General features: G+C 50.7%; 1 protein-coding gene across 5 annotated transcripts in view; it reads left to right on the top strand.

Annotated features, from left to right (window-relative positions):
• ZNF385A (zinc finger protein 385A) overlaps positions 1 to 23,817 on the top strand; it is a 238,801-nt gene that overhangs the window by 45,012 nt on the left and 169,972 nt on the right. For 2 of the 5 annotated variants that reach the window (XM_077329093.1, XM_077329091.1), the window contains exon 1: positions 19,688 to 20,026. The exons of 2 other annotated variants lie outside the window; for them this stretch is intronic. Coding sequence is in view for 1 of the 3 variants with exons in the window: in XM_077329091.1 (XP_077185206.1) it covers positions 20,017 to 20,026 (10 nt within the window). In the remaining 2 variants the exon portion in view is untranslated. Of the gene's footprint in view, positions 1 to 19,687; positions 20,027 to 23,817 lie in introns of those variants that run through there. One more of the 5 variants, XM_077329095.1, reaches the window with a different exon arrangement.

The raw sequence follows: 23,817 nt of genomic DNA, 5'->3' as shown, positions 1-23,817 counted from the left end.
TGGGGAAGCTGCACCTTGAGTCATGCTGATTTTTCAAATATCGAGGGTTATATCCACTCCAGGATATTGCAGGGGAAAGATAGGGTCACTCCGGATCAATCGTGCTTGTTGCAGATGAAAAATTTAAATCACCCCAAATCAAAATGGAAATCGCATTCAGGGTAGACAGCAGGGATTGAATCAGCCTGGGATTTGAATAAAAGCTCCATGCAGATTCAGCCTAGGATCTGGAATATCCTGGTTCAGATCCCCTCTTGTGCCCTGGAAGCTGGCTGGGTGACCTTGGCTCACACACACATTCTCAGCCTAACCTACCTCACAACTGGATAGAGGTGGGTCCGCCATCCTCATGTTGTTAGATCTTTCGGCCGCATCTGATGTGGTCGGCCACAAGATATTGGTACGCTGCCTATCTGACACGGGGATTAGAGGGATGGCCTTGGAATGGCTAACCTCCATTCTTGAGAACAGGGCTGAATCTGCACTTTGTTTATTCCATTGTGGATCCTGCTGAATTCAGATCAATTTGAACTTCCTCACAGAAGGTGGCGGTAGGTGGCGAGTTATCGGACCCCTTTGTGCTCCCTTGTGGGGTACCTCAGGGGGTGATACTGTCTCCTGCCCTCTTCAACATCTTTATGCGCTCTCTGGCTCAGTTGGTACGGAGTTTTGGGCTTGGTTGTCATCAGTATGCAGATGACACCCAGCTCTATCTCTTGATGGACGGCTGGACAGCCGGATCTCCCCCTGGATACATTCACCGGTTTGGAAGCAATGGCTGGATGGATTAAGAAGAATCTCCTGAAACTCAACCCCTCCAAAATGGAGGTCCTGTGGCTAGGTAGAAAGGGCAGGACCAGGAAGTGTGGCTTCCCTGCCTGGATGGAGTGCAATTAACATCAGCACTAACGGCCAGGAATTTGGGAGTGATTTTTGATGCTTCCTTATCAATGGAAGCTCAGATCACTAAGGTAGCCCAGACGGCGTTTTTCCATCTGAGCCAAGAATGGCTACTAGCGCCCTACCTGTCCTCGGAATACTTGGCCACTGTGATCCATGCAACGGTCACCTCCAGGCTGGACTTCTGTAATTCGCTCTACATGGGCCTACCCTTGTGCTTGACCTGGAAATTGCAGCTGGTGCAGAATACAGCTGCACAGGACCTCCCCAAGTCATTGTGGAGGGCCCATGTCCAGCTGCTGCTGAGACAGCTGCATTGGTTGCCAGGCTGCTTCCGGATCAAGCTCAAAGTATTGTTTTTTACCTTTAAGGCTATATGCGGCTTGGGTCCTACTTACCTGCGGGACTGCTTATCTCCTTATGCCCCCCCCCCCCACCGGGCTCTTTGCTCGGCGGATATGAATCTGCTGATGAATCCGGGGCCCCAGAACATATGTCTGGCCTCGACCAGGGCCAGGGTCTTTTCGGTCCTGGCCCCTAGCTGGTGGAATGAGCTCCCAGATGAGCCGCAGGCCCTGTTGGATCTCTTTGGGTTCCGCACGGCTTGCAAAACGGAGCTCTTCCACCAAGCATTTCATTGAGGCCGAGTAGGAGGACTGGGTTGATAAGTTTAGGCTGCTCCCCCTCCCCCAGGGTCAGAATTATGTATTAGACCAGTGGTCCCCAATCTTTTTATTACTGAGGATCGGTCAACGCTTGACAATTTTACTGAGGCCCGGGGGAGGGAGAGTCTTTTGCCGAGGGACGTTGCCACCGCCGCCTGAGGCCCTGCTCCACTTGCTTTCCTGCCGGTGCCCCTGACTTCCCACTGCCCGCTGGGGGGCGCTGCCAGCAGCATCTGTGCAGTGCCATGCCAAGGGGGAGCCCCAGCCATGGCAGCCGCTGGAGAGCACCAAAGGTGAGCTGGTGACAAAGTGACAGGGCAGCCCCCGAGGCAGAGCCGGGGAGGAGGACGAGGAGAAGCCGCGGCCCGGTATCGACTGATCCACAGACTGGTACCGGTCCCCGGACCAGAGGTTGGGGACTGCTGTATTAGACTATGTCAACCTCATTAATAGTCTGTTGCCTTATTTGACATTAGCAGCATTGACTGCTTGCCTGTGTAGCTGGCCCAGTGACTCGTTATGAGGTAATATTTTATGCTGCTATGTTTTTAGTGATTTGAATTTTATCATTGATTAATTAGAGCTAGGGCTTCTATTGTTAGATTTATTTGCTTTATGATTATGGGTTTTTAAATTCATTATATGTAAACCACCACGAGCCAGCACCACTGGGAGTGGCAGGATATACATATAAATAAATAGGGTTGTTGTGAAGAAAAAATGGAGGAGAAGAGAATGAGGAAAGAAGAAGAAGAAGAAGAGTTGGTTCTTATATGCCGCTTTTCCCTACCCGAAGGAGGCTCAAAGCGGCTTAATGTTGCCTTCCCTTTCCTCTCCCCACAACAGACACCCTGTGAGGGAGGTGAGGCTGAGAGAGCCCTGATATTCCTGCCTTCCCTTTCCTCTCCCCACAACGGACACCCTGTGAGGGAGGTGAGGCTGAGAGAGCCCTGATATTCCTGCCTTCCCTTTCCTCTCCCCACAACGGACACCCTGTGAGGGAGGGGAGGCTGAGAGAGCCCTGATATTCCTGCCTTCCCTTTCCTCTCCTCACAACAGACACCCTGTGAGGGAGGGGAGGCTGAGAGAGCCCTGATATTCCTGCCTTCCCTTTCCTCTCCCCACAACAGACACCCTGTGAGGGAGGTGAGGCTGAGAGAGCCCTGATATTCCTGCCTTCCCTTTCCTCTCCTCACAACAGACACCCTGTGAGGGAGGGGAGGCTGAGAGAGCCCTGATATTCCTGCCTTCCCTTTCCTCTCCCCACAACGGACACCCTGTGAGGGAGGGGAGGCTGAGAGAGCCCTGATATTCCTGCCTTCCCTTTCCTCTCCCCACAACGGACACCCTGTGAGGGAGGTGAGGCTGAGAGAGCCCTGATATTCCTGCCTTCCCTTTCTTCTCCCCACAACGGACACCCTGTGAGGGAGGGGAGGCTGAGAGAGCCCTGATATTCCTGCCTTCCCTTTCTTCTCCCCACAACGGACACCCTGTGAGGGAGGGGAGGCTGAGAGAGCCCTGATATTCCTGCCTTCCCTTTCTTCTCCCCACAACAGACACCCTGTGAGGGAGGGGAGGCTGAGAGAGCCCTGATATTCCTGCCTTCCCTTTCCTCTCCCCACAACGGACACCCTGTGAGGGAGGGGAGGCTGAGAGAGCCCTGATATTCCTGCCTTCCCTTTCCTCTCCCCACAACGGACACCCTGTGAGGGAGGTGAGGCTGAGAGAGCCCTGATATTCCTGCCTTCCCTTTCCTCTCCCCACAACAGACACCCTGTGAGGTGAGTGAGGCTGACAGAGCGCTGATATCACTGCTCGGTCAAAACAGCTTTATCAGTGCCGTGGCGAGCCCAAGGTCACCCAGCTGGTTGCATGTGGGGGAGCGCAGAATCGAACCCGGCTCGCCAGATTAGAAGTCCGCACTCCTAACCACTACACCAAACTGGCTCTCTGAAAGCTGCTTTGGGTCACCATTTAGGAAGAAAGGCAAGATATAAATGAAGTAAAACAAACAGACAAGTATTTAAATTCAGAGGAAATTCAGAGGAAGAGGGGAAATCAGCCTGCTCAAATCCTTACATCTCTAGTGTTCTAGAAGGAGAGATATTGCTTGGGGGTTAAGTGGGGAGTTCTCATTTATTCCTTCTCCCCAAATCCCTCCGAGTCACCAGTTTGTAATAACAGACACAGCAACTGTTGGGTCTTACTTCAGGCACAGTAACAACTGACACTACGCCTACACCTCTGTTTAGTGCCAACAGCTAGTCTGCTGTCCACTGTACACGGCCGAGAAGTTATGCAGCCCCACGCTCAGAGGTCTTATAAGCCACGTGAGAAAGACAAGGCCGGGGTGGGAATGAGGACGGCTGGGGGAAAGAGTGAAAGAGATGCGGAGAGCAAGGAATAAGGGGAAAGGGCAACTGAGGAAAAAGCAATGTGTGTTTACTTCTTTTCATCTTTAAGGTCTAGCTAGAAATGTGGTCAGGGGCTGGGCTGGGGCTAGAGGAACACCGGAGGGAAAAGGAGAAGAAATCCCCAGTTCAGAACAGAGAGTTCATTACTTGTACTACTTTTATATAAAATTTTAACTGCGTAATTTTATAAGGCTTGTCAAACACTTTTTTGTCTTGGACAAGGGCAAGCAAGATCAGACTTGCTGCTTGCCAATGGGAGGAATATTAAACAAAAAAGACCATGAGAAGCCATGACTGATCTGACCCTTCAGCATCCTCTTTCTGTTCAGTGGGTGAAAAGAGAATCCCCCCAAGCAGGGACCCTAGATAGGAGGGAGAAGCCCTCCCGTCCATCCTTTAGATCTCTGCTTTTTGGTGGGTACACAAGAGAGGGTCTTTTTAATGGTGACCCCATAATTATGGAACCACCTCTTGGTGTTTAGGAGGCAGGTTTTGTTTAGTACAACGTTAGATGCATCGACGAGCAGTCCTAAACTGTGATTTTAAACATTTTTTTTAAAGTGTTCACAAGTTTAGATTTTAAACATTTCACTGGATCGTATATTATGTGTTGTATCTGTGAGGAAAGGCAGCATGGTATGGACCAGCCTTTCTCAACTTTTTTAACCATTGAGAAACCCCTGAAACCTTCTCCAGGCTCTGAGAAACCCCAGAAATGGCAGGATCATGCAGAAGCATAGCTGTGTACATGCCCACCCAGGACCCCTCCCCTTCTCATTCCGTTCAGGCCCATCATTGGTCGTTTGGGCTGGGGTGGGCAGATTGACATGGCCACATGTGGTCATGTCACCAAATAAATATTTAATAGATTTAAAAAATATATTAAAAATTAACTCCCATCCATAACCCCAGGGTTTCACGAAACCTTGGTTGAGAAAGCCTGGTATAGACCAATCTCATCAGAACTCAGAAACTAGGCAGGGTCCGTACTGGGATAGGAGGCCAAGGCAGGCTCTGCAGAGGAAGGCGAATGAAAACCACCTCTGCTTCTCACTTGCCTTGAAAGCCCCACGCTCATAAAGTTGTCTATGACTTGACAGCAGCTTACGTTTCATCTATATTATAAGCTGCAGCAAGCTGTGTGTGGAATCAGTGGCAATCTTCAAACAAAGGTTGGATACACACTTATCTTGGATGCTTTAGGTTGCTCTGGGCTGACCCTGCGTTGAGCAGGGGGTTGGACTAGATGGCCTGTATGGCCCCTTCCAACTCTATGGTTCTGTGATTCTGATTCTGAATATAGGCTGCTCATTAATGTTTTAAAAAATCCTGGCTTGCTGATCTCTCCCTAGCATCCATCAGTCAGAAAATTTTTGGCATGGAACCTGGAGGTCCCATTTGGCTTCCACGGATAATAATAGACGAGTCCTCCATAAAGGTGTCTTTTTGGGCAGCCTTTAAAGAGTATGATGGCTAAGTACAGCAGTGTGTAATCTGGAGAACCGGGTTTGATTCCCTACTCCTCCTCTGCATGCAGCCAGCTGGGTGACCTTGGGCCACTCACAGTTCTCTCAGAGCTCCGGCAGTCTCACTTGCAGGGTTGCAGTTGTGCGGAGAGGAAGGGTAGGTGTTTGTAAGCCGCTTCGAGATTCCTTCAGGTGATAAAAAGTGGAGTAAAAAAAACTAGCTCAACTAGGGCCAGGGCCTTTTTTGGTCCTGGCCCCTACCTGGTGGAATGAGCTTCTGGGGGAGCTACGGGCCCTGCGGGAGCTTTTGGCGTTCCGCAGGGCCTGCAAAATGGAGCTCTTCCACCAGGTCTGTGGTTGAAGCTGGCACGATGAGAAAGATCTATTTGGCCCCCCTCCAGGATGGTGTGTGCATGGCGGCTATGGTCCCATCTACCCCCTCTTCCCACCTCCCACTTCCCTATGAGTTAGTACTGGGAGAAGGGATAGGTTTTTGTATTTTTTTCACCGTTCTTCTCTTTTATCTTATGTTCATCAGATTGCGATGTTTTATGTCTGGGGTTTTAATGGGGTTTTAAATGGGGTTTTGTTCAGACTGATGTAACCCGCCATGAGCCACTGGGAATGGCGGGCAATAAATCAAATGATGATGATACTAATACTAATACTAATACTAATACTAATACTAATACTAATACTAATACTAATACTAATACTAATACTAATACTAATACTAATAGTTCTTCTTTTAAATCCATCTATGTCAGTGGCAGAGCCTCTTGTGGCGCAGAGTGGTAAGGCAGCAGACATGCAGTCTGAAGCTCTGCCCATGAGGCTGGGAGTTCGATCCCAGCAGCCAGCTCAAGGTTGACTCAGCCTTCCATCCTTCCGAGGTCGGTAAAATGAGGACCCAGCTTGCTGGGGGGTAAACGGTAATGACTGGGGAAGGCACTGGCAAACCACCCCGTATTGAGTCTGCCATGAAAACGCTGGAGGGCGTCACCCCAAGGGTCAGATATGACCCAGTGCTTGCACAGGGGATACCTTTACCTTTACTTTTATGCCAGTGGCCCTTGGCACCTCTTGCAGCAGGGTGACTACTTCGTTGTGTGACGTAGCACTTCCTTTGGTCTGTCTTGAACTGACAGCTCTGCAGTTTCATGTGATAACCCTGAGTTCTAGTATTATTGGAGGGGAAGAAAACTTTCTTTTCACTATCTAGTTTCTCAGCCCCATGTATAATTCTGTAGATCTCTGCTGTGTTACCCCCCCCCCCCAACCCAGTCACTTTTTTTCTCGATTGAAAAGCATCCAATGCTTTAGCCTTGTCTCATAGAGAGTTGGGCAGCAGTAGTCCCTACACGTTTTTTCTTTGTATGTCTGCCAGTTGGAGAGACAGAAGAGAGAAACAAAAATGTAGAAAGGACCTGGAATGTCTGTGCGGAGACGCAACCCTGCATGGCTCCCATCTCTCTTCCCCTGTAAAGCTAAGTTCCCGAAGCCAATTACAACTTTTCTTTTTTTAAATCCAAGCAAAATCAATAAAACCATATTACAACAGAATCAAACAAAACCTCCGCAAAGTCAGTATTGTAGAATCTGACCAATATTTCCATTCAACGGAACAGCGAGAGGCGGTATCTGAACCTTTCTCCTTCACAGCTTCTGAAATTCAAATGCACTCTGAAAGAAAGCTCTCTTTGCTGAGCTCCTCCAAGTACTACTTAACCATCAGTGTTTATATGGCCTTTCTAATGCGCAAAATACCATAACCTGGATTATCCAGGCTAGTCCAATCTTGTCGGATCCCCAAAAGTAAGCAGAAGTGGTGATGTTTACTATTTGGATGGGAGACTATGATAGAAGGTGAGGGTTGTTAGGGAAGACGAAGAGGAAGAGGAAGAGGAGGAAGAGGAAGAGTTGGGTCTTATATGCCTGTGAGGTGGGTGAGGCTGAGAGCCCTGATATTACTGAAGAAGAGTTGGTTCTTATATGCCGCTTTTCCCTACCCGAAGGAGGCTCAAAGCGGCTTACAGTCGCCTTCCCATTCCTCTCCCCACAACAGACACCCTGTGGGGTGGGTGAGGCTGAGAGAGCCCTGATATCACTGCTCGGTCAGAACAGTTTTATCAGTGCTGTGGCAAGCCCAAGGTCACCCAGCTGGCTGCATGCGGGGGAGTGCAGAATTGAACCCGGCTCGCCAGATTAGAAGTCTGCACTCCTAACCACTACACCAAACTGGCTCTCTTCCTTCTGAAAAGGAAGATACTGGCAGAGACCCAATCTTCATGGCACCAAACCAGGACTGGTATGCAGAGAAAAGGAATGGGAACCCACCTCTGCTCGTCTCTTACCTTGGAACCCTATGGAAGCCTTTCTGAACTTTTTTAGTATTGAAAAACCTCTGTAACATTTTTTCAGGCTTTGAGGAACCCCATAAGTGGTGTAGTTGTGCAAAATACGGATGGGAAGCATAGCTGTGGACACGCCCACCCAGGGCCCCTCCCATTCCCACCCTCCTCCAGGGCCATCATTGGCCATTTGGGGAGGGCAGGTCAACATGACCATATATGGTCACATCACCCAATAAATGTTTAACACATTAAAAAAAAACATATTAAATTAATTCCCACCCATTCAGGAAATCCTTCCAAGGTCATCAAGAAACCCCAGGGTTTCATGAAAGCAGTTTCATGAAACCCTGGTTGAGAAAACCTGCCCTATGGGGTTGTTATATGTCAGCTGCAATGTGACAACACTTTTCACCACTAGGCTGGGTCTCAGAATATCTTAGTCACTACACCAGTCCTAAACTACACCAGTCAGGCCCTGATGGGGTCTTAGAGGAGAAGGAGTTGCCCTGGTAGATAGAGGAAGAAAGGAGGTTCTGGTCTCGAATTGCAAAGCAAAAATTGGAGAAATACTTAGGAACAAAAGAAGACAACTAAGATCTCTAGGTGGGAAGTTTGAGAAGAGAGACTAGAAGGGAGACAAAAAAGACAGGAGATTTTGGATGCTTCATGTGAAACTAGTCCCGGGCAACATAGCAAATCAAAAGAGCGTTACAGTTGCCTAGGAGTGATGCTACAAGTGCGTCTTTTAGTTCCAGAGTTCTGAAACAACAGAAGAACTCCTGTGTCAATGCATCTACCTGGTTTCTTCTTATGGCTAGATGGGAGATATCCTGGCAGGGCTGGCATCAGCCTACCTTGAGTTGGGGCAGCTGCCAGATCCCAGGGCTCCTCGGAGGTCCCATTGCTGCCAAACCAGCCTGTTCACTTGCTAGTGCTTTACCACCTATGCTCCCAGCTGCACCTGGTTCCCACTACCACCAGGGAAAGGGATGCAGACACAACAGGTGGCTGTGCACATGGGTGGTGGGAAGGACGCACAGGCCTGAGAAGCAAGAGGGAATGAAGGTGCAAGCAGGGCCCGGTGGTGGGCATAGGAGGGAAGGGGGCCTTGGGAACTCTCTGCCCAGTGCCTTCCAAAATCTCTAAGTGGCCCTCTGGACAGGAAGTTCCATCTGTTCTACCTTGAGTTCCATGATTCAAATACAAAGAAGCACCACAGATCAGCAATGGGCAAGACGAAAAAAGGCTTGTGTAAAGAGGCTATCAAATAAATTTATAACAACAGCAAAAAACGCTCGTGAACTTTTTCTCTTCTTTGAAGTCCAGCCAGAATGACCTCCGGATGTTATTTAATTTCAAAGGACCTTTCCTCAGTGGCTGGGACTGTACTTACAATTTGTACAAGACAAGCCAAAAGCCTCAGCTTCAGTTAATTTCTTGAGCGGTTTAAAGTCTATGTAAGGCGAAACCTGCTCCCTTTTGTTCTTCTGATCCAGAAGCATCGTTTGTACACTTGATTTGAAGGCTGGGTCCCCAGGAGGAGAGGGAGAAGGTGTTGCCTTACCTAATAGATCAAGAGACTGTGAAGGGCCAGCTTGGTGTAGTGGTTAGGAGTACTCTGGAGAGCTGGGTTTGATTCCCTGCTCTCCCACATGCAGCCAGATGGGTGACCTTGGGTTTGCCACAGCACTGATAAAGCTGTTCTGACCGAGCAGAAATATCACGGCTCTCTCAGTCTCACCCACCTCACATGTTGTGGGGAGAGGAAAGGGAAGGCGACTGTAAGCCGCTTTGAGACTCCTTCGGGTAGAGAAAAGCGGCATATAAGAATCAGCTCTCTTTCTTCTTCTTCTAAACCTCTGAAGAAATTAACTGACAAGACTGAGACTTTTGGCTTATCTTAAGTAAATTTTAAACGCAGGCCTAACTACTGAGGAAACATCCATAGAAAATGAAACAAAATCCGGAAGCCATTCTGGCTGGTCTCCAAAGAGGAGAAAAGGCTCCGAGAGGGATTTTTGTTGTTGTTAATCTATTTGGTTGCCTCTTTACAGAGGTGTCCCTTGTTCTTCTTGCCTTGAGTTCCATCATGGCAGAAAGGTGGGCTATGATGATGATGATTTTAGCATTTACATGATTTATAGTCCGGTGCGCCTTTCTTACTGAGACTCAAGGGGGATCCTACAGTGCAAGACGCTTCAAATCAACAGGGCTCAACATCCAATAAACTACGCAGTACGGTTCGGATTGCAGAAGCCTAACAGCAGAGCTGACGCCCAAGTGTAAGCATTAATGTGACAAAAGGAATAAATAAATAAACACGTAGCATGTAGCCTCCCCCCCTTAGGTGTCTATAAAAAGGGGATCAGGCACATTTCATGGGGTTTAACTGTGCAATCCTTTTCCTAAGCAGAGTTACACCCTTCTAAGCCCCAGGACTTCAATGGACTTAGGAGGTTGCAACCCTGCTTACAACAGCACTGTAAATCTATCAAAGGCTATTCATATCCATAAACAGCTAAGAGTGGGAGACACACTTTCAGAGGCTGTACGTAAGGCTGTTGACTACCTGGAGTAGGGGTAGTCAAACTGCGGCCCTCCAGATGTCCAAGGACTATAATTCCCATGAGCCCCTGCCAGCATGGGAATTGTAGTCCATGGACATCTGGAGGGCCGCAGTTTGACTACCCCTGACCTGGAGAGAAAGAAATGCGCCGTCCCTTCAGTAGAGGCTTAGTGAATAGAATTGGGCAGCTGAGGTCTTCGTGGCATGGAAGTAAACAACATCACCTGGTCAACCTCATCCTATGAAGCCTCTGTTCCAGGGACAGGACAGTTTTGCTCCAGGTGGTTATAAACCCTCACTGTGTGCCTACGATTACCCACTGATGGGAATCCACGATTGGAGGTGGTAGGTGCCGTTCTCTGCTTGTGAGTTTCTAAAGGAGAGGGAGAAGTTGTTGCCTTACCTAATAGATCCAGAGACTGTGAAGAACCAGCTTGGGTTAGTGGTTAGGCTTGCGGACTTCTACTCTGGCATGCCGGGTTTGATTCTCTGCTCCCCCACATGCAACCAGCTGGGTGACCTACGAGTCTATCCATCCACCCACCCATCCATCCATCCATCCATCCATCCATCCATCCATCCATCCATCCATCCATCCATCCATCCATCATATTTATATACTGCCCTTCCTGAAGGCTCAGGGCAGTTCACATAAAACAGAACAGAAACCATACAGATAACTTAGATTAACAATAATGAATGAAGTGAAACAAGCAACATTGAACAGTAGAAAAAATGTGAGAAACATTCATATTACTTCATCAGTGATGCTTTATTTTAAGACATATATCTTGTATATCCAAATTTAAGTTTATATTTATGGTATCTCAGAAATGGGTCTACTAATATCAATGGTCCATCAAGATATCCATCATCTAAGGCAGGGGTAGTCAACCTGTGGTCCTCCAGATGTTCATGGACAACAATTCCCATGAGCCCCTGCCAGCAAATGCTTATGAATGGCCATTGCCAGCTTGAAAATTTCTTCTTTATAGAATCATAGAATCTAGAGTTGGAAGGGGCCATACAGGCCATCTAGTCCAACCCCCTGCTCTACACAGGATCAGCCCAGCGTATCCTAAAGCATCCAAGAAAAGTGTGTATCCAACCTTTGCTTCAAGACTGCCAGTGAGGGGGAGCTCATCACCTCCTTAGGCAGCCTATTCCACTGCTGAACTACTCTGACTGTGAAAATTTCTTCCTGATATCCAGCCTATATCGTTGTACTTGTAGTTTAAACCCATTACTGCGTGTCCTTTCCTCTGCAGCCAATGGGAACAGCATCCTGCCCTCTTCCAAGTGATAACCTTTCAAATACTTAAAGAGGGCTATCATGTCCCCTCTCAACCTCCTTTTCTCCAAGCTGAACATTACCAAGTCCCTCAACCTATCTTCATAGGGCTTGGTCCCTTATGTGAGTTTCTAAGGGGCATCTGGGTGACCATTCACTGTGGGTCACAGAGTTGTGGCCTGCATAACCAACCCTTGGTCTAATCTGGCCAGGCTGGTCTTCTGATCCCAGGCACGTCCTGGCAATTGTAACACCTCTCCTTCAGCTTTTCTCTAGTCTGCATTTATCTTGGGAGGCTACGGTTGCTGCAATTAAAGATTTGCTCTTACAAGCATGTCCGCACCCATCTCGGAGCAGGATTTGTCATACTGGGAGTTGTGAAAGCTGTTCAGCTGCTCAGTATTTGGCTGCAAATGACATCATCCAGCTAGCAACTTCCTGGCAATATTTTGATATTTGTCAAAACCTTTCTAGCTGGTATTACCATAGAGCAGTGGTCCCCAACCTTTTTATCACCGGGGGGGGGACCGGGGACCGGTCAACGCTTGACAATTTTACTGAGGCCCGGAGGGGGTAGTCTTTTGAAGAGGGACGTCGCCGCCGTTTGAGCCCCTGCTCCACTTGCTTTCCCGCCAGCGCCCCTGACTTCCCGCCATCCACTGGGGGGCACTGCCACATCAAGGGGGAGCCCCAGCCATGGCGGCCGCCGGAGAGCACCAAAGGTGAGCCGGCGGCAGAGTGGCAGGGCAGCCCCTGAGGCAGCCGGGGAGAAGAACGAGGAGGAGCTACCGACTAGTACTGGTCTCCGGACCGGGGGTTGGGGACCACTGCCATAGAGTTTTTGCCCAAGCACAAGAGCAATGGCCAGAAATCACTGGCTTGATAACATTACTTCTTATACTGGCAATGTGGGCTGGGCCTGTCTGTTTCTCCTGGCAAATCTCCCCCCCCCCTCACTGGTTTCCAGGAGAGACCTGGTAAGCCAAGAGAGCATTGTGATGTCACTTCTGGGTATAACTGGCAGTGACACCTCAGTGTCGCTTTCCACTGCCCTGTTCTGGCTCCCACCGGGATGAAGAGCTGCAGCCAGGAGTTTAGTAAGTTCTGAAGTGTGGTGGAGAGGGGGTAAGTCTGTTTATTGAAGCAACCTTCAGTTCTCCTCTGTAGGCAGCACAAGGGAGATCGTGGTCAAGTGCCGTCAAGTCACAGCCAACATATGCCAACTCTCTGGGCTTTTCAAGACAATAGACCAGGAGTAGTCAAACTGCAGCCCTCCAGATGTCAGTGGACTACAATTCCCATGAGCCCCTGACAGAGCCCCCCCATGGGCTCTGGGGAATGGTAGAGGACAGGAAGGTCTGGAGGATCATTGTCCATGGGGTCGTGATGGGTCGGACATGACTTCGCACCTAACAACAACCATGTCCTATCCTTAACAGCCTTGCTTGAATCTTGCATGCTGAGGGTTGTGGCTTCCTTGGCTGAGCGAATCCATCCCTTCTGGGGTCTTCCTCTTTTCCTGCTGCCTTTTCCTAGTATTATTGTCTTTTCCAATGGCTCTTGTCTTCTCATAATGTGACCCAAGTACAACAACCTCAGATTATTCACTTCTAAGGAGAGTTCAGGCTTGCTTTGATCTAGAAATCACTTATTTGTCTTTTTGGTAACTGTAAAACTCTCCTCCAACACGTTTTTTTTTAAATTACCTACCAGCCTTTTCACATATCCACATGAAGCTCCCTTCTTTGCCTTCTTTGATCCTCTTTCTCCCCCCCCTCCAAGAAAAGAAAGAGGCTCCCTGCTTGTCTCCTCTCCCCCTTGCTTTCAAGAAAAGAAAGGGGCTTGGCTCCCCCCCCCCCTTTCTGAACTACCCTAACCACGTGCAGAACACTTTCCTGTTTCAATGGAGGGGGGGGGGGAGGAAGACCAAATCGATCTGAACAGGATTGAAAATGGAATAAACAAAGTAAGTGCAGATGTTGCCCTACTCTGACAGGTAGCACCTCTCTGGTGGAGGTGGTCCACATTACCTACTACCTGAGCTTTTTAACGCAAAGGGACCGAGCCTGGGATCTAGATGTTCTGCCACTGAGCCACAAACCTTCCCTTTGGGGAGGGAAAGGTGGAACAGACTAACGATCTACCTAAGTCACACAACACCCCTACAGAAGTGCCAAACATTGCACATCTGACCAGCGCCTTTGCTGAAAAGCTTTCCACGCCCTGCCCCATTCCACCCCACGGCCTTTCTTGCCCAAGCTTGCTGCACGACGTTGGAGGTTTCCACGCCCTCCCCCTAAGCCTGTCCCACGCTGGGTCCCTCTCTTCTCCTGCCCAAGTGGAAACCCATCCCAAGCCAGTGCCTTCTGGCTTCTCCGAGACCACAGAAAAAAGGGGAAGAGTTACTGCACACTCTCAAATAAAAAGGGTGAGCTTGGGTTTTGACATTAGCCCAGGTTATGCAGGTAGGAGAGGGAATGCTAATTTTCAGGTGACAAAACACTCTCCATTGAGGGGAGGGAAAATGCTGGTTGCTTCATCTCGTTGGAAGAAGAGTTCTGTGAAAGATAAAAAGTCTCCATCTGTCTTGATCGGCAACCAGGAGTTGGCCTAATTCCTTAGAGGGAGATTGGGCATCTCCTCCTTTGTTGCCAGGATGATGTCGCTTCTTGCTCAACGCTTCTGTTGTTTTAGGGCTTTTCCGCAAGCGATAAATATAGTGAAATGCTTGTGAAGAGGCTATATTCCGGCCACTACGCATGACGTTGCTAACCTCCTGCATCTGGCAGCAAACCGCTCACTACAGCCACCATTTTAAAGCACTCCTTTGGGGATGTCGGTATACAAATAACGTAAAAGAAAAGAAAAAAGAAAGAAGTTGGCTGCAGCTGGACCTCACTTTTCACAGCCAGTCTCTCACACACCCATGGGCACACACAAGAGTTATGTATTTTTTTAACGTGTTAGTTACCTTGGTGACTCCTAAAGGTAAAGGTATCCCCTGTGCAAGCACCGGGTCAAGTCTGACCCTTGGGGTGACGCCCTCTAGCGTTTTCATGGCAGACTCAATACGGGGTGGTTTGCCAGTGCCTTCCCCAGTCATTACCGTTTACCCCCCAGCAGCAAGCTGGGTACTCATTTTACCGATCTCGGAAGGATGGAAGGCTGAGTCAACCTTGAGCCGGTTGCTGGGATTGAACTCCCAGCCTCATGGGCAGAGCTTTCAGACGGCTGCCTTACCACTCTGCGCCACAAGAGGCTCTGGTGACTCCTAGGAGGGTGGGAAAGCGAGCTCTACATTTTGTAAGATAAAACACCTCAAGGTGTTGCTTCATGGATTCTGGACTAGAGCTCCTTCAGCAGCCATAGGCCAGATGGGTGTGGGGCCTGAGAAACAGGGAAAGCTGAATTTCAAGCAGGTGCGTGCCTCCCGGGATCCTCAACAGAATTCTTGTTGGTTCAGACATCCAAGCTGATTCTCTCGGGGCTGAATTGCTGATGCCAGGCTATTGCACCACTGTGGTGACACACCAGCTGAATTATGTGCATGGGAAAAAAATACTACCCTGGAAGGTGGTGTGAAGTCGTTAATGGTGGGGACGGTCTGTGCAGGATGTCCCATCAAAGAGTGCTATTGACTTAATAAAAAAAATCCTGGCTGTGCTTTTAGCAACTTCATGACAAAGAGAAATCCAGCAAAGGAAGCTTTTCCTAAAGCTACTTCTGCATATAGGGAAAAGCTTCATCTGCTGAATTCCTGCTTGCCATGCATCCATTCTAAAGTATCAGCACCTTGGGCTGAACTAAAGGTGTCAACCTCCTTACTCAGAGAAGGGCTATGGCTCAATGGCTGGGTGAATGTTTGGTACATACACGTCCCCAGGTCCCAGCTTTGGCTAAAAAAAGCCCGAGAACTGCTGCTAATTGGATTAGAACCCGCAATCACAAAATTTGAATCTGCACTCTGCCGTGGAAGCTCAGTGGGTGATCTTGGGCCTGTTGTCCTCTCTCAGCATGACTACCTCACAGGATTGTTGTGGTGAGGATAAAGTAGGAGAGGGGAGAATAATTAGTGTATGCCGCTTTGGGTCCCTATTGGGGAGAAAAGTGAGGTATCATATAAATATGTAAAATAAAGAGTGGACTTTTATCCTAAGGTGACTAGATTTTAACATTGGTAAAGTGGGACACCATTGACCGGGGGGGGGGGGTTCTTGATTAAAAATTTGGTCTATATGGAGCAACAAAAAGTTTCATAGAATGCATAGAATATAAAATAGTATTGTATTATATATTTTTTAATTTCAACATAAGTACAATTTGCCAGGTACCCCCAGATGTCCCTCCAAGTGGGACAATCTGGTCTCAGCCTAAGAACCCTAAATAGGTCAAGTCTAGACGGTTCAAAGGAGTGGGGGGGGGGGCACAGGGGAGACGACCATTGCTCTGGCCTTTGTGAGGAACCAGGCCCCATCAATCTATATAGCCAAGAGGCACATAGGTCTGTAGCTCTTCTTACAAAGGTCAGAGCAGAACGTGTTAATTAGATTGGAGACAGAGGACTTGGCCAGAAGTGCCAAGGTGGTTTTTTCCCTCCCTGATCAGCCAATGAAAATGCAGTGAGTAAGGGAAGATCTTTAACTTGTTAAAGAGGAGGAGGTTTCCTCCTCCTTCTCAAATAGGACATATTCCTTGTCCCTCTATGGCAGGGGTGGCCAAATTGTGGTTCTCCAGAGGTCCATGGACTGTAGTTTTCATGATACCCTACCAGCATGTGCTCAGTAATCCATGGAAGAGTTGGTTCTTTATATGCTGCTTTTCTCTACCTGAAGGAGTCTCAAAGTGGCTTACAGTCGCCTTCCCTTTCCTCTCCCCACAACAGACATTCTGTGAGGGAGGTGAGGCTGAGAGAGCCCTGATATTGCTGAAGAAGAAGAGTTGGTTCTTATATGCTGCTTTTCTCTACCCGAAGGAGTCTCAAAGTGGCTTACAGTCACCTTCCCTTTCCTCTCCCCACAACAGACACCCTGTGCGGGAGGTGAGGCTGAGAGAGCCCAGATATTACTGAAGAAGAGTTGGTTCTTATATGCTGCTTTTTTCTACCTGAAGGAGTCTCAAAGTGGCTTACAGTCGCTTTCCCTTTCCTCTCCCCACAACTGACACCCTTGAGGTAGGTGAGCCTGAGAGAGCCCTGATCTTACTGCTCAGAACAGTTTTATCAGTGCTGTGGTGAGCCCAAGGTCACCCAGCTGGCTGCATGTGGGGGAGTGCAGAATCAAACCCAGTTCACCAGATTAGAAGTCCTCACTCCTAACCACTACACCAAACTGGCTCTAGAGCAGTGGTTCTCAACCTTCCTACTGCTGCAACCCTTTAATACTGCTCCTCACGTTGTGGTGACCCCCAACCATAAAATTAGGCAAGTGTTCTTTCACAGAAGTTAAACTGAAACTGACCAATAGTGTGAAGATCCATTGTTCATGATTGTATTTTTTTCCTCCGGGGTTTCTCAGTTCAGTTCTGCCTCTTGTCTCACCATGCCGATCTCACTCTTTTCCGCTGCTCCAGACAGACAAATACTCTATCTACCCTGCAAGGCTGTTGTGTGGATGGGTTGTTCAACCACCAGGTTGAGAACCGCTGCTCTAGAGATATCTAGAGAGCCACTGTTTGTCCACCCCTGCTCTATGGTGTAACATTTGGACAGGTTCTTCCCACACTTCATATTATTTCAGGGGGCAGGGGTGTTATTGTGACGATGAAACAGAGGAGAGCAGAGAATCATGCACACTCCTGAACTGGAAGGGAGTGTTGTGCAGGGAAGGCCCATCTGCTTTTCTCATTCATTGCACCCAGCGTGCGAGCAACTTCTCTTGGGGATGACCTCTTTTGCGGACGTTAGTGAACGGTGAACCTTCCCAGTAGTCAAGCGGCAATATTTCTGAATGTGCGGGGAAATACTTTGCTTTCTTGAGATGAGCGCATTCGTTGCTGGCATGAGTGCCATGTGCCTAAAGGTAAAGGTATCCCCTGTGCAAGCACCGGGTCATGTCTGACCCTTGGGGTGACGCCCTCCAGCGTTTTCATGGCAGACTCAATACGGGGTGGTTTGCCAGTGCCTTCCCCAGTCATTACCGTTTACCCCCCAGCAAGCTGGGTACTCATTTTACCAACCTCGGAAGGATGGAAGGCTGAGTCGACCTTGAGCCGGCTGCTGGGATTGAACTCCCAGCCTCATGGGCAGAGCTTTCAGACAGCATTTCTGCTGCATTACCACTCTGCGCCACAAGAGGCTCATAGCCATGTGCCTAGTTATCCAATTGGCAGAGGCACTTATTGTGATGTGAGTAGCAGGGAAGTGATGCAACCTCCCAAACACCTGCAGTTTTATTAACTTTTAGACTCTTCACCAGCTGCAGTCCTCTAATGTGCTACAGTGTGAAAGCATGTGCCTTCTTTTGTTAATCTTGTTTCTAATCGGTGAAATTATATCCTTTTGTGCTCCCCATTCTTATTTTGTGATCTCTTAGGGTTGGAGACGGCTTTTTCTTGGGGGGGGGGGTTTGCAAATATTGTGGTAGGAAAGAGAACCAATTGCTGTTGAGATGACTTTTAGCAGCAGCCCCTGGGCGAATATGACCTAGCGCCTTAACCTTTATGGAAGTGACCCAAAATCTCCTTAGCCCAGCATCCCATCACACCATCTGTGGCTAGCTATGTGCATCTGAAAAGTACACAAACTGGAGTAGGCTTCTCTCCTCCGCATCTGCCTCTCAGGATGGAGGCCCCATTCAGCTATCATGGCCCACAGGCAGCTGATAAACTTACTCTAAAGCTTCCATCAAGTGCAGCAGTGGCTAACGTTGAACACTCCATCTTATGGGCTCGCCACGGCGCTGAAAAGCTGTTCCAACCGGGCAGTAATATCAGGGCTCTCAGCCTCACCCACCTCACAGAGTGTCTGTTGTGGGGAGAGGAAAGGGAAGGCAACTGTAAGCCACTTTGAGACTCCGGGTAGAGAAAAGCAGCATATAAGAACCAACTCTTATTCTTCTTCAGTAATCTCACGGCTCTCTCAGCCTCACTTCCCTCACAAGGCGTCTGTTGTGGGGAGAGGAAAGGGAAGGCAACTGTAAGCTGCTTTGAGACTCCTGGTAAAGAAAAGCAGCATATAAGAACCAACTCTTCTTCTATGGCTGTGAATCACATGCCAGATAAAGACATAATTAAAGCCTCCCAGACAAGGCGCATCACAGTTCTCACCACTTAATTACGAAAAGTGGATGTTGTTCAGCAGTGAAACCTGTTTTCTCAATTTGTCCCAGGAACCCTAATCTCTGACCCGGGGGTGTGCCTTTAGGTCAGAGCCAGTGACGAAGCAGCGATGCGCTTTTATTTCTTTTCTTTTTTTAATCCGTGCATGTTCTTTAATCCCCCCACAATTTCCTTTCTGTTCTTTCTCCTGGCTGCAGCCTAGCGTTGAGCCTGCGTGCCCAACAGGTAAAGCGGGCCAACCCCACCCAAGCCCACCCGCGTGGCGCAAGCCGCTTTTCCTAAGCCCCGTCGTGGCTGAGCTGCCAGTGGAAACCACTTCCCAAAGGAGACAAAAGTTTGGCAACGCCAGGCCGGTCGCCGGCCCCTCCGAGCGCAGCGGCCCCCGAGGCGTGCCCAGACCCACACGTGCTGCTGCCGCCCGCTCCCCTCTCGCCCCCCCCCCCGGCCAGGTGTGCAGCTCGGATGACGCGTCCTTTGCGCGCGTGCTTCCTTGGCGCCCCTTTCCCCTCTACCTGCTGCCACTGCGGAGAGCGCGTCGGCCGCGCAGACTTTTTTTTATTTTTTTTTGCGGGGGGGGGGGGGGTTGGAGAGAGCAAGGCGAGCAGGAGGGAGGGGCCCCTCCCGGCCGGTTGGTTTTTCTTTTTCTTTTTTTTTGCGCGAGTTGGCCTCGGCCCCCTCTCATTGGGCGCCCGCGTTGGCGGCGCAACCAATGGCGAGCCGCCTGCACCGGGCGAGGGAGGGAGGGGGGGTTGCCGAGAGCAAGCTCGGGCTCCGGCGGCGCTGACATTTTTTTGGCGATGCCGCCTCGCACTCGGGCTCTCTGGCTCGCGCGCCCTGCTGCACTCCGGGCCCCGCCGCTGCTGCCGCCGCCGGGGTCGTCCGCTGGGCTGGCCCGCTCCTAGCTCCGCCGCCAGCAGCAGCAGCAGCAGCACCGCCGCAGCGGACACGGGGGAGGCGGAGGCAGGGGAGGAGGCGGAGGAGGAGACGGCGGCGGCGGCTGAGTCTCTGTGCCTGAGCGCCTGCCATCCCTGCTGCGCCGCGGCCAGACGCAAGGTGCTGCTCCGGGCAGCCAGAGCCCCCGAGGGATGATTCTAGGTGAGTGGCGCTGCCCCGCCGCGCGTTGCGCTGACCGCTTTTTGCGCTCGGATCGCGGGCACTTTCTCTGGATCTCGCGCTCTCGCTCTCAATCTCCCCCCCGCCCCGGTCCTGTAGAACATCCTTTACTTCTTCTTTTAGGCGCCTTCCTTCCACCGACCCTTCCGGAGAGAAGATCCACCCCTGCCCCTCCGCCTGCCTTCTCTTCTTTCCCCCCAGGACGGCATCGGTCGGGTGCGCTCCGGCTGCGAGGGGACGGCGCAGCGGAACACCCCCCCCCCACCCTCCGCGGTGCCCCAATTCTTGTCTCTCCCCCTTTTCCTCACTCCCCCTTCCCCTTTTAAATGTGTGTGTGTGGGGGGGAGAAGAGGAAGCCTTCATTTTGACCCACTGTCAGGATCCTCCCGCCTCTGGTCCCCCAAATCCAGACCGGGCAAAGTTGACCCTGGGAATGCCAGGCCGTGATCCCGAAGCAGGAGAAATGAAGGGCATCTCTCATCGCATCTCCCTCCGACCCTGATCGGGATAGGAAGGAACGGGACGCTGCAGGGGGAGAGAGATCCTGGAGGAATTTGAGCCCTTCTCCCCCAGGGTATCAATGTGCACCTCTGTCCTCTTCAACCCCCCCCCCCCCAACCCATCCCCAAGCAGCTCAGGTCTGCGTCACAAAGGTGGAAGTTATTGAACTGTCTGTTCTGAGCAGGGACTTTAGGAAGGGGGGGGAGGAGAAGGAGAGGAGCGAAGGATAAGGGCCATGAAGGTTAGCAATGCAGAGGAGGGGAGGGTGATAACGCCGGGCTAAGCCGCAAGGGGGGACAGGGACCTTTCCGGGCTGCTCCTTGTCCGTCCGGCCCAAAACAGCCCACTCACATCTCCGGGAACTTGTCCCCCTGGCTGGATGCTGCTGCGTGGCCTTGGAAGGCTCTTTTGAAGGAGCCCCTTCTCCTCCCGCCTCGCTGGGTTGTTGGCCCAGCAGCTTGAGGGGTTTTGATCATCGAGGAGGGGGGGGGGAGAGAAGAGTTTGTTGCCAGGCAGGCAGAGAAAAAGGGGGGGGGGAGAGGGAGAACAGACGAATCCCTCATTCTGACAAACTGTCTCAAGCTTCAAGCATCAGTGTTGACCTAGATCTCGGCACAGGGGGAGGGAGGGGGGCCTCCCTAGCACAGGCAGAGGCTTTCCTTTCGCCTACGTGGTGAGGGGAAAGCAGGCCTGACCCTCCAGCAAGTGTCAATTTTTTTGGGGGGGGGCAGAGGGAATTAGACTTCACGTTCCACCCCCCTCTTCCCCCAAAGAGGAGCTTCGTGGAGAAGTTGACTGCTTAGGGATTTGGGGGGGGGGCGAGGGGTGCCGTGCCAGAGACCTGGAAGAGGAGAGCATGTTTGAGATGGCGGGAGGTGGATGAGATTCTCCCTCTGGTCAGCTTTTCCTCAACAGACAGGCTCAATATCGTCCCTTGTTCCCAATGAGAGGGGTCCTGATCCATGCTCCTGAGGATTGAACTAGGTTCGGGGCGAGAGGAGAGGTGCATGGTGAAGGACGGGCCTTTGTCACCTCTGGGCTGTTGTAGATCTGCCGCCCAGAAGCCAGGAATGCTCCAAGGCTGGCTCTGCCCTAGAGATCAGGCAGCCGGCCCCCCTGGGAGGCCAAGTTCCTAGGGGTCCCTGCCCATAGGTTGCCTTTGGGAGGGAGAAGAGAGGGGTCGCTTCCACCTTTAAAAGGGGCTCACGGAAGCAGGCCGAATGATATCTCCTGCATTCCTGAGGATGGGATGGGGAGCAGGCAGAAGCAGTTCCAAAGGGGAGGAATTTAACAGAAGTGACAGAGATCAAAATGGCAATTAGAAAATACCATCCAGAGTCCAGCTCTTGATGGCTGATTGAGCTATTGTTATGCAGATGATGCTACAGCTTTGGGAGTGGGGCCGGGAGGGTGGGGGAGAAGAGCCAGATTTTAATCTGTCTGTGGCAGCGGGAACCTTAGGCCAGCTATGCTGTCCTCTGACTTCGCTGCATCCTGTAAGGGAGACCACAAAGGTGCCCTTGTGTCCTCGAGGGAACTTCCTTCAATTCTATCTCCAAGATTGAGAGCCATGAGGTATCATGGTTAGAGTAGTGGGTTAGGATCGGGGGGGGGGGGATCTAAGTTTGAGTCCTTCAGTCTACCATGGATGTGCGCTGAGTGACTTTGGGCCCAATCACATGTGCTCAGCTTAGGCTACCTTGCAGGGTTGTTGTGAGGAGTAAGGGGGAGGTATGCATGGAGAAAGTCCTTTCCCACTGAGATGCATCTTGACCTTGTGTGTGTGTGTTCATGCGCATACAGCTCACGCTCTGAAGAAAGCTGATATACCGTGAATAAAACTTATAGTTAGTCTTAACGGTGCCACCGGACTCAAATTTTGTTCATCTCCTGCTTTGGACTTGCAGATCTCTTTGCGTAGCCACCTGCTTTCCTTGAACAAAATCAACAGCCTCGTTGCTTACAAACATTCCCCTTCGCACAGACACTCTTCTGCTTGTTGGAATCGGCACCTGGCCTGTTCCCGTCATTGCTCGGGCCTTCTGTCTGGAGCACTGGCGCCCGCTAAGCTTTTATCTCTTGTTTGCTTCCCCTTTCTGGGCGATGTTTTAGTCTCTCCCGTGAAAATGTCCTTGGGGAGGGAAGGAACCGCTGCTCTCATGACCCCACGTGGGCTCGGTGACCCCTGGGGCTGGACCCCTGCCCGTGTTCTGCCAGGCTGCTTCTTGGGCCACTTGCCAGCCTGGTTTTCCTCCCATGCACAGGATCGAGGCGTGATCGTGGCAGCCTGAGATTCCACTGATGCTGAGAGACTGTGGCAGGGGGAACCAACGACAGAGGCTGGCAAGAGAGGGAAGGAACCAATCATTTCTCCAGCTTCAAACGCAGCTCGGGGTTACGCGGGAGGCAATCCCTGTCGCTTGTCTGTGCTCACATCCTTCCCCTTTTTGCTTTTATCTCCTCCCTGGGAAATGTTTCCTTACTTCAATCAGATCCTCAGCTCCATCCTAACTTCCTTTGCCTTTCCTCAGTTTCTCCATCCTGAACCTCCCTCTGCTTCTGTCTGCTGCAGAGCTGGGTAGCCTTTGGGCGCGTGACATGGAATCAGGACAGGGCCCCAGGTAGGTGCCAGGCGTGGGAAACGCTGCAAGAGGATCCCACAGTGGGACCTGTCTTGCAGATGTGGGAGCCCTAAAGTACAGAGGCCCTTTGGTTTCCACTCAGGGAGGCACTCCCGTGGTCCCATGGCGTTGGCTCTTGATTCTTCTCCTCCCCTGGGGAAGTCTTGACATTATCCGGCGGAGATGTTGCCGTCTCGGCGCTTGCTAGCCGTGAGCCCACCGGCTTTTCCTTGACAGCCAGGGTGTCGTGACTTGGGGTTGCCTCTTCGTAAATGCCAGCACAGCCCTGGGCTTGCTGGGCATTCGTGTGTATATTGGGAGCTGCGCTTGCAAGGATTTGCAGATGACATATAAAAACAGTCAATAATAATGATAATATGGGCAGCAGCAATGTGGACTGTGGCAGCGCCTTATAAGTGTGCAGCAGTGTGAGTTGTAGGAAAGGGAGGCAACACAGTAAATAGGAAACACACAAAGGGCCCCTGTGACAGATAAGGAATTTCTGGGGCTTTTCACCGTTTCACAGCCCTGAAGAAGGCAGAGCTGTGAGAAGGATCTCAGTGGATGTCCCATGAGTGACGGGGGGCTTTGTGGCCCCTCGGTTGGGGAAGGCAGTGGGCACCGTCAACGATTTTGGGTGCAGGAAGCCAT

This window comes from Paroedura picta, chromosome 3, assembly GCF_049243985.1.
Source record: "Paroedura picta isolate Pp20150507F chromosome 3, Ppicta_v3.0, whole genome shotgun sequence".
Taxonomy (NCBI): Eukaryota; Metazoa; Chordata; class Lepidosauria; order Squamata; family Gekkonidae; genus Paroedura; species Paroedura picta.
Note: the sequence above shows the minus strand (reverse complement) of the source record. Positions and strands in the feature narration are given on the sequence as shown.